The sequence below is a fragment of the Natator depressus genome, chromosome 11, assembly GCF_965152275.1.
Source record: "Natator depressus isolate rNatDep1 chromosome 11, rNatDep2.hap1, whole genome shotgun sequence".
Classification (NCBI taxonomy): Eukaryota; Metazoa; Chordata; order Testudines; family Cheloniidae; genus Natator; species Natator depressus.
In genome coordinates this window covers 58,767,188-58,782,396 of record NC_134244.1, presented here as the reverse complement: position 1 = coordinate 58,782,396, position 15,209 = coordinate 58,767,188, and the positions used below count along the sequence as shown (strand labels likewise).

The window sequence follows — 15,209 nt, the reverse complement described above, 5'->3', positions numbered from 1 at the left end:
AGGTTTTTAAGTGGCTGAGGAGCCCAATATGTGCCCTGCAGATTTTCCCACAGAAGTGACAGGTGGGACAGCTCCTTTGTAGCTTCTCTGTCCCATGAGTACATCTGTTCTCTTCAAAGTGAGCTGTGGCTTGGTGTATGGTGTGGCACCACTGTACATAGTGGCCAGTCCAGCAGAGTTGGTGTTCCATGACCTGTGCCTCTATACTGCTCATGTTGGCTGCAGAGAGAATGCTGATGTTAGTGCGTCGGTCTTCCCTGCTGATCCTGAGAATCCTCCTGAGGCAGCGCTGCTGGAACCACTCCAGCCACTTGAGATGTCATCTGTAGGTTACCCAGGTCTCTCACCCATAGAGAAGGGTGAGGATAACCACTGCCTTGTAAGCCAGGATCTTCGTGCCTGTTTGCAGATCTCTGTCATTGAAGACTCAGCTAAGTAGTCTTCCAAAGGATGTGCTGGCACAGTGGATCCTGTATTCAATTTCTGTGTCAATGCTGGCTGTTTGGGAGAAGTGGCTGCCAAGGTATGGAAAATGGTCCTGCTGATGATAATTTGTGGAGTACAAAGAGTAGTTTGTGCAGGTGAGGGCTGGTAGAGTACCTTGGTTTTCCCGACGTTGAGAGAGAGACCCAGGCTGCGATAGGCATCTGCAAAAAGATGTAGGTCGCCCTGTGTGTGTGTGTGTGTGTGTGTGTGTGTGTGTGTGTGTGTGTGTGTGTGTGTGTGAAAGAGAGAATGACGCAGTCATCTGCATACTGAAGTTCAGTGATTCCAATTCTCGTGATCTTAGATTTTTGTTTGGAAATGTCGGAGATTGAGGAGTTGACGGTCTATATGATGCTCAATCCCAATTCCATCAGAAAGGCAGTCATGGATGAGAATCGGCATCACAGCAAGGTAAATGGAGAAGAGTGTGTTAGGATATAGATATTCAGGCCTGTCTGGAAAGGCCTATACTCTAAGAATTTAAGTGTATTCTTATCACTTGGCTAGTTAGAGGTATAAAAGAAAGAATCAAAATCACTGTCTGCCAGCGTAAGGTCCTTCTCTTACTGTGACGGTCTGAGGCCCTGTGCTTAAGCTAAGATCTTTAGCTAAGCAACAGAGGCAGCCATAAGCTGGGAAGCGACCTGTTACCTCCTCACATTCCAAACTAGTCACATTGAAATAAGGTGCTATTGGGCTGTTAGGAATACAGTCCTGTCCTGATAGTGCCTATCGCCTCCAGAGAAAGGGAAGTGCCTAGAAAATGTAAAAGGAAACTTAGTTTGATGGCATCTTGTCTGGCAAGAACTCACTTATCAATAGCTGGGATGTGAAATCCTCACTTCTGTATTGTTTTGTCATTATAGTTCCCACTTTGCTATTGTTTGTATAATCTCTGTCTGGTTCTGTGATTGTTTCGGTCTGCTGTATAATTAATTTTGCTGGGTGTAAACTAATTAAGGTGGTGGGATATAATTGGTTACATAATCATGTTACAATATGTTAGGATTGGTTAGTTAAATTTCAGGAAAATGATTGGCTAAGGTATAGCAAAGCAGAACTCAAGTTTTACTATATAGTCTGCAGTCAATCAGGAAGTGGGTGGGGGTGTGGGGGAAATGGGAACAGGGAATGGGGGTGGGGATATTGGAATCATGTTTTGCTAAAGGGGGAAATGGGAACAGGGAATGGGGGTGGGGAAATTGGAATCATGTTTAGCTAAAGGGGGAAATGGGAACAGGGACACAGGTAAGCCTCTGTGGTGTCAGAGCTGGGAAGGGGGACACTAAGGAAGGAAACTGGAATCATGCTTGCTGGAAGTTCACCCCAATAAACATCGAATTGTTTGCACCTTTGGACTTCGGGTATTGTTGCTCTCTGCTCATGCGAGAAGGACCAGGGAAGTAAGTGGGTGAAGGAATAAGCCCCCTAACAGAGTGTTGGAGCAATGACAGCCCTGCTTGACACCAGTGCGAATGATGAATGGTTCGGTCTCTGAGCCATTGCACAGAATAATGGCAGTCAACTCATCATTGAGTAGTCTGATGATGGAAATGTATTTCTGTGTACAGGCAAACGTACACAACACCTTTCACAGGGCATCACTATTGATAGAGTCAGAGGCCTTGGTTAGCTTGATGAATGCCATGAACAGTTCCTGGTGTTGCTCTCTGTACTTCTCCTGAATCTGTTGTGCCCACGAAGATCATATCAGTTGTGCATGAGGATGGCCTGAAGCCACACTGGCTTAAGACCCTCAGAGCGGCATAGTCCGGAGCTTTCGTACTCCTGGTAGGATCCCTCTTGGCAAGAAGGTCTGAGGCCAGGCTCCTGGCTAATCGTCCAAACTTCACAAGACCCCCAACGGTGGATCAGGCACATATAGAAGACCTTTTAATACTCTGCAGCTAAAAGGCAGATGAGGGCTGCAGCAGGAGGGAGGCCCCTGGTTGTCTTGGATCTCCTTGCCACTGGGCCAGGGTTTTCCTCCTGCCAAGTCTCGTGTGGTCACACACCGTCTGTGCACCGGTTTCCCCACATTAAAAGATTTCATGTGCAGGCCTCTGCCAAAGGCCTCTCACCCGCACAAAGCCCTGACGACAGGAGCAGTGTTCTCTGGGAGTCTTTAATCACAAATGTGTACGCAGGCGGCAGCCGTGTGACGGTCATCTTGTGCTTGGATGAGACAGAAGTGCCTTTCGGTAGCAGTAGCTATGAATGAGCAGACCTTTTTTAAGATCCCCTCTGCTCACCCCAAATGGGGAGGGGGATAGAAAAGGTACCCCAAACATAGGCTAACACTCTTCCAACTGGATGGCCGCATCCAGTGGGATCACTCAACTCCGTAGCCAAAACAAAAGATATAAGACAATGAATTTCGCCACCTGGAATGTCTGCACCCTTATGGACTCTCAGCACATTGAATGCCCAGAAAGAAGAACTGCCATAATTGCCAGAGAATTGGTAAGACTCAACATTGACATTGCAGCTCTTAGTGAGACAATGCCTGAGGGCCAACTAAAAGAGAATGGAGGTGGCTACACCTTCTTTTGGAAAGGAAAGCCACCTGAAGAGAGATGCATTCACGGGATTGGCTTTGCCATCAAAAATGAGATTGCCATTCAGCTTTTGGAGCTTCCCATGGGGATCAACGAGCATCTCATGACTCTTCGGCTCAAGCTCAGCAATAACCAATATGCCACGATCATCAGTGCATACACCCCAACATTTGATGAGGAAGACGACAAGGAGCAGTTTTATAGCACTCTTGATATGGTCCTCACAGCCACATGTAAGGCAGACAAACTCATCCTCCTGGGAGATTTCAATGCCAGAGTCGGACGGGACTCCCAACTCTCGAGCAGCACAATATGCAAAGAAGGAGTAGGAAATGTAAACCCCAATGGTATTCTCTTCCTCACCAAATCTGTGGAGCATGATCTGTTCATCACAAATACCATCTTTAGGCAGAGTAACAAATTTAAGACCACCTGGAAATATCCTTGGTCCAAACACTGGCATCTCCTTGACTAGGTTATAGTCAGAGCTCAAGATTACGCTGATGTCTATATAACATGAGCCACAAGAGGTACAGATCACTGTTGAACAAACCATCGATTAGTAAGGTCAGTCATGTACCTGCAGCTCGCTCCATCACACCACAAACGCCCAAAGACTAAGTGAAAGCAGTACAATGTCAAAGCACTTCAGGACCAAGCCAGCTGCGAAATGTTCCAGCAACACCTGTCTGAGAAACTCTCTAACTTGCCTGATGACGTCACTGACATTCAAGAGCACTGGGATCAACTTAAAAACACCATTCACAGTGCATGTGCTGAAACTTTAAGATATTCCACCCATCTGCACCAAGACTGGTTTGGCGAAAACAACAAGGAAATCCTAGCATTAATTCAACAGAAAAGAACTGCATTCTGTGACTGGCAAAATGATTTCTCTAACCAATGAAAACATGAGGCTTATCACCTGCTCAAAGTCAAAGGAGGCTAAGTGACCTCCAAACTCAGTGGTGGCAAAAGAAGGCCGCTGAGATTCAGGGTTTCGTAGACTAGGATGACATGAGAAGCTATATATGGGCCAAACACTCAACCCCTTTACGTTCCCAGAATGGCTCCATCCTTCTCAAGGATAATGCGGCCATTAAACAATGCTTTGAGAGCCTACTAAACAGCGAATCCACGATCTCTGAAGACACCATAGAGTCTATGCCACAACACTTGACAATGGAACACCTTGCTAATCCCCCATCTTCTGAGGAAGTCAGCATGCCATCACCCAGACAAAAAAATCACAAGGCACCAGGCCCAGATGGCATCCCAGCTGAGGTTTTTAAAGTTGGTGGAACAAGGCTCCAGCATAAACTTTGCCAACTCCTTGACAAAATCTGGACCTGTGAAGAAATTCCACCTGACTTTAAGAACACCAACATTGTTGCAATATTCAAGAAAGGGTACAAATCTTTGTGTAGGAACTACAGAGGTATTGCCCTCCTCTCCATCACTGGGAAGATCCTTGCCCAGATCCTACTAAATCGCCTTCTCCCCCGGCCGAGGAACTCCTCCCTGAATCGCAACATGTTATTGTGCATTAGAAATCACACCCTTGTAGAACTCATTACAGTGCAGACAAGCCCTATGTAAATGTAATACCTTGTCCACTGTGAACATCACAGATAATCTGAGACAAGGTATTGTATACTGGGCAGAATTCTAAAACTTAATGCATCGGGGAATACTGGAGCTCAGACTGATTACCATTACGACATAAGTATCTGTGTCTGGACATAAACCAGAAGAGATAATGAGTCTGAAGGAGGAGATTAAAGGAGGAATGATGGTCTTTACATTGAACATATCCCTTTGGATTATTCCATCTAGTTTAATCAACTCATCCAGTGCAAAGTGATTCCTAGTAGAAACCAACTATACCTTGTCTAGTCACATATCAGTGGGAAAGAATCAAGCACACTGAAATGCAAACATATATTGCTTTCTGTATGTTGGTCCAATAAAAGATATTACCTCACCCACCATGTCTCTTCTGTATGTTAGAGCAGACTGAGGACAAGAGAGAGATTACAATCATTCTATCCTTGAGGGGTGTTTTGTGTTACATGTATATTATGAAAGCAAAGTATGAGTACATCTTTGAAGTGTAATCTAGTTGTAGGGCGCCCTGCTACATAATAGCTAAGCATTTGCTATGTTTGATTTCCATAATTCTATACCAGCTCATTTCTGATAAGCTTGGGGTTAAAGCTTTTGTCTTGTGCTTGTAGGAAAGAAAATGTGATTGATAAAGCTTCTGAAGCACATAATGCAGGCCAATTCCCAATGTCTGTATAGCGTTACACCCTAATCTGGGGAAAACTCTAGATTATTGCTGTTAAGCTCCTCCTTTTTATGGTCCCTGCTGCCTGAAGGCATGTTTCTCTAATAAACCACTGAGTACATACTGAGGAGTGCTTTTCAGTGAGCTGCAAGAGGACTCTGTGCTGCAACAGGAGATGCCAGTTTAGTAATCCTCTGCTACAAAGCATCTTTTTTCACATCTACTTTGTATATGTGAATGGAGACAGCAATATGGCACTCGATAACAAGGACACTAATCAAAATGAAGAGTTGCTTACAGCATTCGCTATGCAAGGTGAGTGTGTGAGAGAGAGTGGAAAGTGCAACAAACTGTGTGATCATGGTCCTAAACTGTCTGGAAATATTGAGAATGTGGAGCAAAGCACCAAAGCCATTCTCTCTCCATAAATTATCAGTTACCAGGGTAATATATATTTGTGGGCAGGATGGAAATTCCAAAATGGCCTGAATATAGCAACCATGTACTGAATGTAAACCTTCACGAAGAAGGGTGAGTACTGATTAGGACACTGACCAGATCTGATTAAAATGAAGTATGGTAGGAACGTCTACCAAAACAGAGCTGCTTATGCTCTTTCACCTGCAATGGCTGAAGCTTGTGTGTGGGTGGGCACATGAATCATCAAGACTAGTGAGCAAAATGAGGCTTTGGAGCAAGGGTCGTCAGTTATTTTTTGGCAAGGTCCAAATTTCTTGGTCAAGGTATAGTCAAGGTCCAGACTCCAGAGAAAATAATAATAATAAGTAAATAAAAAGATTTTGTGGTCCGTTCAAAAGCATCTGGCTGTCTGGATTTGGCCCGCAGGCTGCCTATTTACTTACCCCTGCTTTGGAGTCTCTTCTCCTTTCAGTAAATACGGGCGACTCTTGTTAAAGTGGTAGAGCAAATCCTACCTGTTGAATGCATATCTTGCTAAGAAGATGGTGAATATTTGTCATTTGATAAGGAAGCTTTTCTGATTCTGTCTTGCTCAGAAACACAATTTGTAATTTACATAGCAATAAGTTCAGAGTTCCCAAAAAACCAATACAAAACACAATAAAAGTACTGACTGCAGCAAATTATTCATAATTTCTGTCAGGAAGTGAATAATTAGCTAATATTTTTGTCAAAGGTACTTTAAAGGCTTTTAAACAAGAGAAGTTAAATGAGAGCTCTGCTTTTCTCTGAACTTGCCTTTGAAAATATGCCTGGCATGATGTGTCCTAAGCAGGTATAGCGTGTCAGGGAAAAGAAAAATGTCTTTGGGCTGCAAATTGTCTTTGCCCTGTTTTCCTATTGGGGGTTGTTTTTTGTGGGGGGTCCCTTGTACAGGGATGTGCTACAGACATTATTGTATCTTAATGATTCCTAGTGATTTGTCGTGTGTAATGTACATGGTGGGTTGCAGACTAGATGGTTTTTTTGTGTGTGTACATACATCAGAGGCATAGGAGCACTTGTGTATTTCATATGGTCATAGGATCATTGGAAACAATGATATATACATTGTTCAGTCCATAAGTATGTATTGTGACAAAGTTCCTGCTCTACCTTGCTGGGTCTTGCACTTACTGGCGGATTTGCTCGCCTTGGAGCTTCACAGCAGCCCTTAGCTTGGCCGTTTTTCTGAACTCACGGTCCAGGTTGACGATTCCTGTGTCTGACCAGGAGTTGGGAGGATTTGGGGGGAACCCGGGCCCGCCCTCTACTCTGGGTTCCAGCCCAGGGCCCTGTGGAATGCAGCTGTCTAGAGAGCCTCCTGGAACAGCTGTGCAACAGCTACAACTCCCTGGGCTACTTCCCCATGGCCTCCTCCCAACACCTTCTTTATCCTCACCATAGGACCGTCCTTCTGGTGTCTGATAATGCTTGTACACCTCAGTCCTCCAACAGTCCGTGTTCTCACTTTCAGCTCCTAGTGCCTCTTGCTCCCAGCTCCTCACACGCGCACCAAAAACTGAAGTGAGCTCCTTTTTAACCCAGGTGCCCTGATTAGCCTGCCTTAATTGATTCTAGCAGCTTCTTGATTGGCTGCAGGTGTTCTAATCAACCTGTCTTAATTGTTTCCAGAAGGCTCCTGATTGTTCTGGAACCTTCCCTGTTACCTTACCCAGGGAAAAGGGACCTAATTAACCTGGGGCTAATATATCTGCCTTCTATTACTCTCCTGTAGCCATCTGGCCCAACCCTGTCACAGTAAATAAATCTGTACATAAATAAAGAAATGTATAACTTCGAAAACATAACTCATGCTAGCTGACATGCTTGTGGAAGCCTAGTTATATTTGAACTAGAAGTCGTGGAGGTATAAAGAGACAAGCAAGGAGGAATAAAGCACATAATAAGATCACAGGAAGATACATATGCTATATATCCAGTATTGAGAGAACTAAGACTAGAATGAACACACACACACAAGCATATACATGTAATAGAAACTGAAAGAGCAGTAGGGGTCGGGGTAAATGCCTGCTGAGCTACTTGGGTGGAAAATGTTTGATTTACGGGGTTGGTTTGTTTCACTTTTTAGGAAAGCATTTTAGAAAACAATTCAGTGCAACTTTGTTCTTCTCTTTGCTATTCTTTCCTTTTCTCCTCTCTTTTGCAACTCACTGCATAATTACTCCTTCCAGACTGAATACCAGATCTGCTTTACTCCAACCCTGTGTCACAATTAAGTATGAGGCCCAGAATGGACATAGTCTATATTCTATATGTGTATATTTTGATTTATTAAAAAAATATTAGTTTAAAGCCCCTTACATAATGCAAATCAAGCAATGGCCAACTTTCCTTGAGGAAAGGGGATATGACTGCTAATAGAAAAAAAATACCATTTGCAAGGAGTAGTTTCAGCACAGGTTCACAGAGACATATGTCTGATGGAAAAGTTTCATGGCTCTGTTAAACTTTTATTGCTACTTTAATTGTTTTATGACTTTATGACTTCGGATCATGAAAGCTATAAATGGAAAAGCTCTGGTGGGTTGAGGCCACCACCTATACCCAACCCCTCCAAGTGCAGGGCATAGTTCCCCTGTTGGTGGTTGTATCACATAAGCTGATACTTTAAAAACATAATTCATTACTGTTTGTAAAGAGCTGTAGGATCCTTTGGAAGCTTTTTAGAAGTGTGAAGTTATGATTTTATATATAAAATGCATGCATTAACAATAGTAACTGAAAAACAAATTCACACTCATCTATTTTCTTAACTTCTAGTTCTTTTGCTCTCTTCCTCTCTCTTGCCCTTTTTTCTGTCTTTCATTTTCTGCTATCCTAGCTTTTGTTGAACTTCCCCCCTCCTCTTTGGCTGGATCTCAGAAATTTGCACAAGGTAATTCAGGTTTCTTTTCCATTTTCATATTTTTCTTGTAAGGACAGGAGATAGCAGATGCTGGTACTTCATGTTTTTGATGTTCTGTTTTGATCCTCGTTATCATTGATTCCTCCTTAGTCTTTAGAAGTTCTTCCTGACTCAACCCTGTGCTTAAAGTATTTTGAAAGTGCAGTTTCACTTCTCAGTAATACTTATTATTTGTAATAGTTTTCAACAACATCTAAAAGCTCATTAAGACATTAGCTTTCCAAAGAAGAAATGGTTACCATTCCAATGAGTTTGCACTAGTAGACAGTCTGGAGGTGCAAATGATGTGTGTTTTCCTCTTATCCCATGTAACCTTAGGGCTTGCTCCTGTAAACACATGCATTATGGGACTTGTATGAATTAGTCCCAGCAATCTTCGTGCCCTAAGGCTTTTCTGTCTTCCTGCTTGTAACTACCACACAGTCACCTTGATTTCTTTGTGTTTCAAGGGTAAAGCCCACAGACATTGCCAGCCATATGGGGTGTGCAAGACTGCCCCCTCCCACAATCAACTGCAGTGCAAACCAGATCCATTCAATAATTTGGCTTCATCCAGAAAGTTGACTTTCCCCCACTTACCTCAGTAAGGACCAAATTCTGAGAGGTTCTGGCAGAACTCCCTCAACTCCAGCTGACTTAACTGGGAATTGCACCTCCCTGGATCAAGCTTCATATGTGTTGCCTCAAATGGGTTTCCTCAAACTTTCCAGTGCTTCCTAAGCTAAATATTCTTAGTCTGCTTGTTAATCCTCTCAAAGATCCCTGTGTTGCATACTGGTTAGGTAATCTATGCAAGTTTTAGATCTACCCCCACTTGTATTCTTCTTGTATATAAACTACTGCAGTGAATGTTTCTGGGTTTGGTTTTCAGTTCTCGGCACAGACAGAGTGGAGCAGATGACGAAAACCTACAATGACATTGACATGGTCACACATCTGTTAGCTGAGGTACAGTCATCTCCACTTACTGTTGTATTAATTTGTAGTGAACTAACCATATATTTGGATACAAGCTTTCCTTCACCCACCTGTCTGCATTGTTTCTCCAATGAGCATCTGTTGTCACTTAGAGAGAGAAAAGGAAATGCTTCTTGCCTTTCAGCTGTTAGACCCGATAGCACAGGACACGTCAAACAGCGGGGCATGGGGCATGAGAGCGCCCAGTGAACTGCACCAGCTGAGAAACAAAATAACTTAGCAAAATCCTGCAAACCTAGTGGGAGCCCATGACGACGAGGAGGAAGGTAGCAACTTGCTCCTTCCCTTCTCTTCTTTCTGCTACCTCTACTCTGTCCCCTTCATACCTCTCCCATTCCCAGAAGTATGCTCTACTCTGAGGGAAGCTGTGCTTCAAAGACTGTGGAGCTGGTGCTTACAGCTCTTTAAAATGATGCCTCAATAGTGACTGTAAAGTCCCCACATCAAACCACCCAGGACCACAATAAAAAATTCCAGCACCCAAAGTTAATTTTTTTTTTTTTTACTGTGCCCCAATTCTCTGATGTTGCAAAGGATTGTGGGAATGGATGAGTCATGTCAAGAAACCAGTGTGTATTCTAGATCCCAAATGGTTAAAGTTTGAGAAACACTGCACTGGCATGTATTGCTGCAGTAGTTCACTGTCAGTGCAGTTTGAAATGAGTTGGGGGCACACCCTATGTTGTTTGGCCTTTGTGAATGAGGCAGAAGCATATTAAATTAATTAGGCTGAATTTAAATTTAGGTTGAATTTAAATATAGCCTGATCAAAAACAAAGATTTTTTTCCTGGTATTTGTGAGCAGCGAGATCGGGACCTGGAGCTAGCAGCTCGGATTGGACAAGCCCTTCTGAAGCGGAACCATGCCCTGACAGAACAAAATGAAGTGCTAGAAGAACAAGTGGGACAAGCCGTTGACCAAGTGAGTGATTTTTAAAACAGAGAGGTAGGGTAAAGGGTTTTTGTTTTTGTTTTTTTACTGTGTAGAGGCAGATATTTGCATTTACTCTACAGCCATAGGGGGATCCTTAAAAAAACAAACAAACAAAAAACGTATTTACCTAAACTGAAGTATTCCAGTCAAGTGCATCATTCCAATATCCAGCTATGAAAATTCAGTACAGTGGTCATTTAGGGGAATGTGATATGTTGGTTTTGTAAATATAATACATCACACTTAGAATAGTTTTCAAGGAAGTTGAGCTGATCATAATGGTCCCCTCTGACCTTATTATTTCTGAATCGAAGAAACTCAGTGTATGTTTATAAACAATGAGTTCAGTTTCCTACACCCTTGTGAAGTAGGAGGTATTATTCCCATTTTACAGATGACGAAACAGCCAAAGAGATGAAGTGACTTGCTCAGGATCGCAGAAGAAGTCTGTAGCATGAGACCTTGAATCTCTTCCAGATTCTGCCTCCATCTTATGCTTTAAACACAAGCACATCTTTCTTTCCATGTTTATTCAGTCTCGTGTTACCTTTTTTTTTTCACTGTTGCTCAAATCCGTCTCACGTGCTGCCATCTCAACAGAGGAACTAATGAAGGATGAAATTGTTACCAAAGTATGACACTTACCAGGGATATCCGGGGCTGTGAGGCACCTTGCTGCCACCAGCCCTTAGTGTGAAGAGGCCTTGTTTGTGCCTCCCTGCGGCCAGCTCCCCAACTCCACTGGCCATCGGCAGCACCGGCACTTACGTCTAGGCCTGGCAGGCCCCCGTGTTGCTCTACAATTCATCGTTTGATAGCATATGTCAAAATATACAAGGCAAATAGCCTTAAATCAAACTCTAATAAGTTCTGAAGCAGCATTTTCTTTCTTTGCCTGTCTGTACCTTTTGATCATCATCAATGGGAAATATTTTTCTTGGTTCATCTGGGTGCGCTGAAATCATCAGTCAACACTTAAGTTACAAATAAAAATTGATCCTGCCGAGCCCACTTATAAAACAAAATAGTTACTCACATTCTAGAGCCTCGACTTAATTAACAAGATATTCCCATATCTTGTGGAATATTGCTCACCCAGAATCCTTGCAGCATTTACAGACAGGCTGACTGTGACCATCCTTTCATAAGACAAAGACGCTGTTAGCTTGCATCCTTGGTGATGGATTCTATGTGTTTCTTCATACCCGCAGATTCAACCCTAACAATTTCCTGTCTTTAGTCATAAACAGGACACCCCCTGCTGTTTTGTTTTCTCCTGTGAATTTCCTCTCAAAGATTTTGCAATCTTTTCTCCTGCCTGTGGCTCAGTATAAAAATAGACCTGCATTGTGAGGCATATGCAACCAGACAGGGAGATAAGTGTCTGTAAGCTCCAACCTGAAAGGAACATGTCCAAACTGTGTCACCTCCTGGTAACCTGCCTTAACTCTGAAACCTTAAGAACATAATTTTCAGTATAGATACATAACTCCTTAAATATTATCTATTCATATATGTATTTTAATGATTATGATGACCAATGGACTACTGGGTCTCCGTAGAGATCTCACATGCCATCTTTTGGTGAGCTATTATGCATATACCTCACCCATGGGATCTCTGTAAAATCCTGTGCACCCCCTGTGTCCACTGATAGTTGGCACTCAGAGGTTGTTGGGTCATGCAAAGGATTATAAACTGTATCAAAAACCTTTTCCCCTTGTTGATGTGACCAGTGCATCCCAGGGCCAGATTTTTCAGTGAAATGGGCACAACTGCAAGCACAGATCAGCATACAGATACCAAATATGTGCTCACAACTGACCATATGTATGTTCAAAGACTTAGTTTGTGTATTCACATCAGGTATTTGTACCCGAACTTGGAAGTGCGAGGTTGCACACACCTAAGTTCAAAGATATGACCGAGGGGCGGTGGAACAGGGGAGGCCGGGGGGCCAAGGGGCCATGGCCCTCCCACTTTTTATGAAAGTGGACGGGCCTGGTCTCCTACCTCTCCTCTTCACCCTGAGGCCCCACAGGCCAGGCCAGAAGCTGGAACCCATCCCGGGCTCCCCAGCAAGGCTCCAGCTTCTGGCTTTCATCATATTGGAGTTCATTATAGTTATGTTCCCCTGGCTTTTCGTACATAAATTCTTAGTTCCAGTCTCTTATGACATCATAATTTCACTACCTCTATAGCAGCATAGTCTTCAAAGCTAGACAAAACCTGAATTTCGAGCATAAAAATAAATAAAAATCTTGTCATAATATTTGGGGTTGTTTTTACCTCAGTTTAAACTGGACCAAGTTTTGTACCAAGAATTCAGAAGCTACATAATATAATACTTTACTATGTTAAGTATATTTTTTGTAAACAAATTATCTTTTTAAACATAGGTTAACCAGCTGCAGCATGAACTATCGAAGAAAGATGAGTTGCTTCGTATTGTTTCAATTGCTTCTGAGGAAAGTGAGACAGACTCCAGCTGCTCTACACCACTTCGGTTCAATGACTCCTTCAACCTGTCGCATGGTCTTTTGCAGCTGGATGTCTTGCAGGACAAACTCAGGGAACTGGAGGAGGAAAACCTGGCTCTCCGATCAAAGGTACGCTTCATTTTTAGTATGTGCCATGTAAAGTTGCAGGACAGTGTTATAAAAATCCAGCTTCCATGCTCACTGGAGTGATTTCTCTACCTGAGGACTGTAAATACACCATCCCACCCCAGGTCTGCATTCTTCACACTTGGCACTTTACTCTTGGTTGTCTTTAAAGTTCTGTAATATACAGTGTGCAGAGACAATGCTCAGTAACACAGCAGAAGCCAGATGCCCTCACTCACCCTCTTCTTCCCCCCCTTTCCCCCACTATTGGCAGGCACAGGTCATCTCTGCCAGTGTGCAAGGTTGCTACATCCAACTGTTCCCAAATTCCCTGTGGTATGTGATATAATACAGGTTCACCTTTAACTACCCACCCAAATTACATTGGCCTGCAGGACTTGCTGATTTGTATGATCCAATATTGTGTGATGGTTTGTTCTTCTGGTAATACCGTTGAGCTGACATCTGACTATGTAGTTACTGTTTGTCAGTCTGTATTCTAGATCAGGAAATTACAGTTTAAAGCCCCAGTAATGCACAGATTTGTGCACGTGTTTCACTTTATGTACATGAGTGATCCCATTGACTTAAATGGGAATACTCTTATCCTTAATTTTTTGCACATGTATACAATTTTTGCAGGATCAAAGCCCAATTTTTAAGAAAAAATATAATGAACTTGGGGTTAGTAGAACTAGAGGATGGGGGTTCAGGAATAGGATCATGGAGTTGCTTAGGTTTGTGATGCTCAGTTAAGGGTTATATACTTTTGTTTTGGTGTGCTCCATTATCACTGGCGTGAGCAAAGGATCTTGTTTTAGACCCCTAGGGCTGTAGTTCCCAACAGGCTTGGGCTTTTGCACCCGAGAAAACCTAGTCAGGTCACAGAATTTAAGGCCTGGGGCGAGTGGGAACTGGGTCTTCTTGCAGGCCTTATTTTTCTCCTTTATATGACTTCCCCTTCATGTACTTAAGCCCTTGTCAATCACCAATATTATCTACAAACCTCTCAACTATACCTCATTATGAAAGTTGTCATTAATTTCAGATTTAAAATTAGCTCTGTGCCATAGAAACCTATTGCTCTCCCGTAAATTAGTCGCATTAGAAATGTTGAATCATGAACCCAAAATTAACTCAATCCCACCTCCTTTAAAGCACTCTCTTCTGCTGTCTGGGATTCCCTTCCTGTGGAATGTCTCACATTTTAAAAGTCCCTGTCAAACATCTGGGCTTTGGCAGATGGAGTCCCTGTGATTCTTTGAATAGCTTAGGGAGACAAAGAACATTTACAGGATTTAAACCAACATCATATCTTTGGCAGTACATAGCATGATTTTTAAAATTCCAAGTTGCCCCAACCCCTCCATTTAAAATATTAGATCCTTTTAAGAAGCCTGTGTCAGTACAGGGCTGAAGTTGCATGTATTTTGGAACTGAAATCTTGGTCCTGTGCTGTAAGCACCATGGTGGAGGAAAGAGGGGAGAAAAGTCTTCTCCTTTCCTCTAGCCACCTTGTCACCTGCCTCTTGCCACCTCCTTTTCCCAGACTACTTTGCTTGACTAACAATTGGAGGAAACAGAAGAAGAGCCTTTTGTTGTTTGTGAGAGAGCGATTTGTATTCCACCCGCACTGCTAGGGCATTCTCTTTCTGATTGTCGCTCTGCTCCCTGTAGTATAAGTGTTATGGGTAGCTTGCCATTTCCAAGGTGTGCACCTCAGTGTGTTGCAGCAGCCCAGACAGTGGTGCCCACATCACCAGTAAAAATCCGAGGGCATAGGGTTTTCCAGCTTGACTTGTGGGGAGCTTTCTTCTCATGGGTCAGCAGGTTTGGCCTTCCAGGTGTCGTCCTCTGGAAGCCGTATTCAATTTGCAGACTTGTTGGTCATGCTGTCCTCTCCTCTCACCCTGCCCCTCAGTCCTGCTGGGTGTGCCAGTGCTGTGAGCCAACTGTGTGTTGGAAT

The 15,209-nt window shown here is 43.2% G+C and overlaps 1 protein-coding gene across 4 annotated transcripts in view; it reads left to right on the top strand.

Moving 5' to 3' along the window:
* TRAK2 (trafficking kinesin protein 2) overlaps window positions 1–15,209 on the top strand; it is a 79,643-nt gene that overhangs the window by 48,040 nt on the left and 16,394 nt on the right. For 3 of the 4 annotated variants that reach the window (XM_074967918.1, XM_074967919.1, XM_074967920.1), the window contains 3 exons: window positions 9,597–9,673; window positions 10,509–10,625; window positions 13,037–13,246. In XM_074967918.1, coding sequence (XP_074824019.1) covers window positions 9,597–9,673; window positions 10,509–10,625; window positions 13,037–13,246 — 404 coding nt within the window. Of the gene's footprint in view, window positions 1–8,641; window positions 8,696–9,596; window positions 9,674–10,508; window positions 10,626–13,036; window positions 13,247–15,209 lie in introns of all 4 variants that reach the window. The other variant, XM_074967917.1, reaches the window with a different exon arrangement.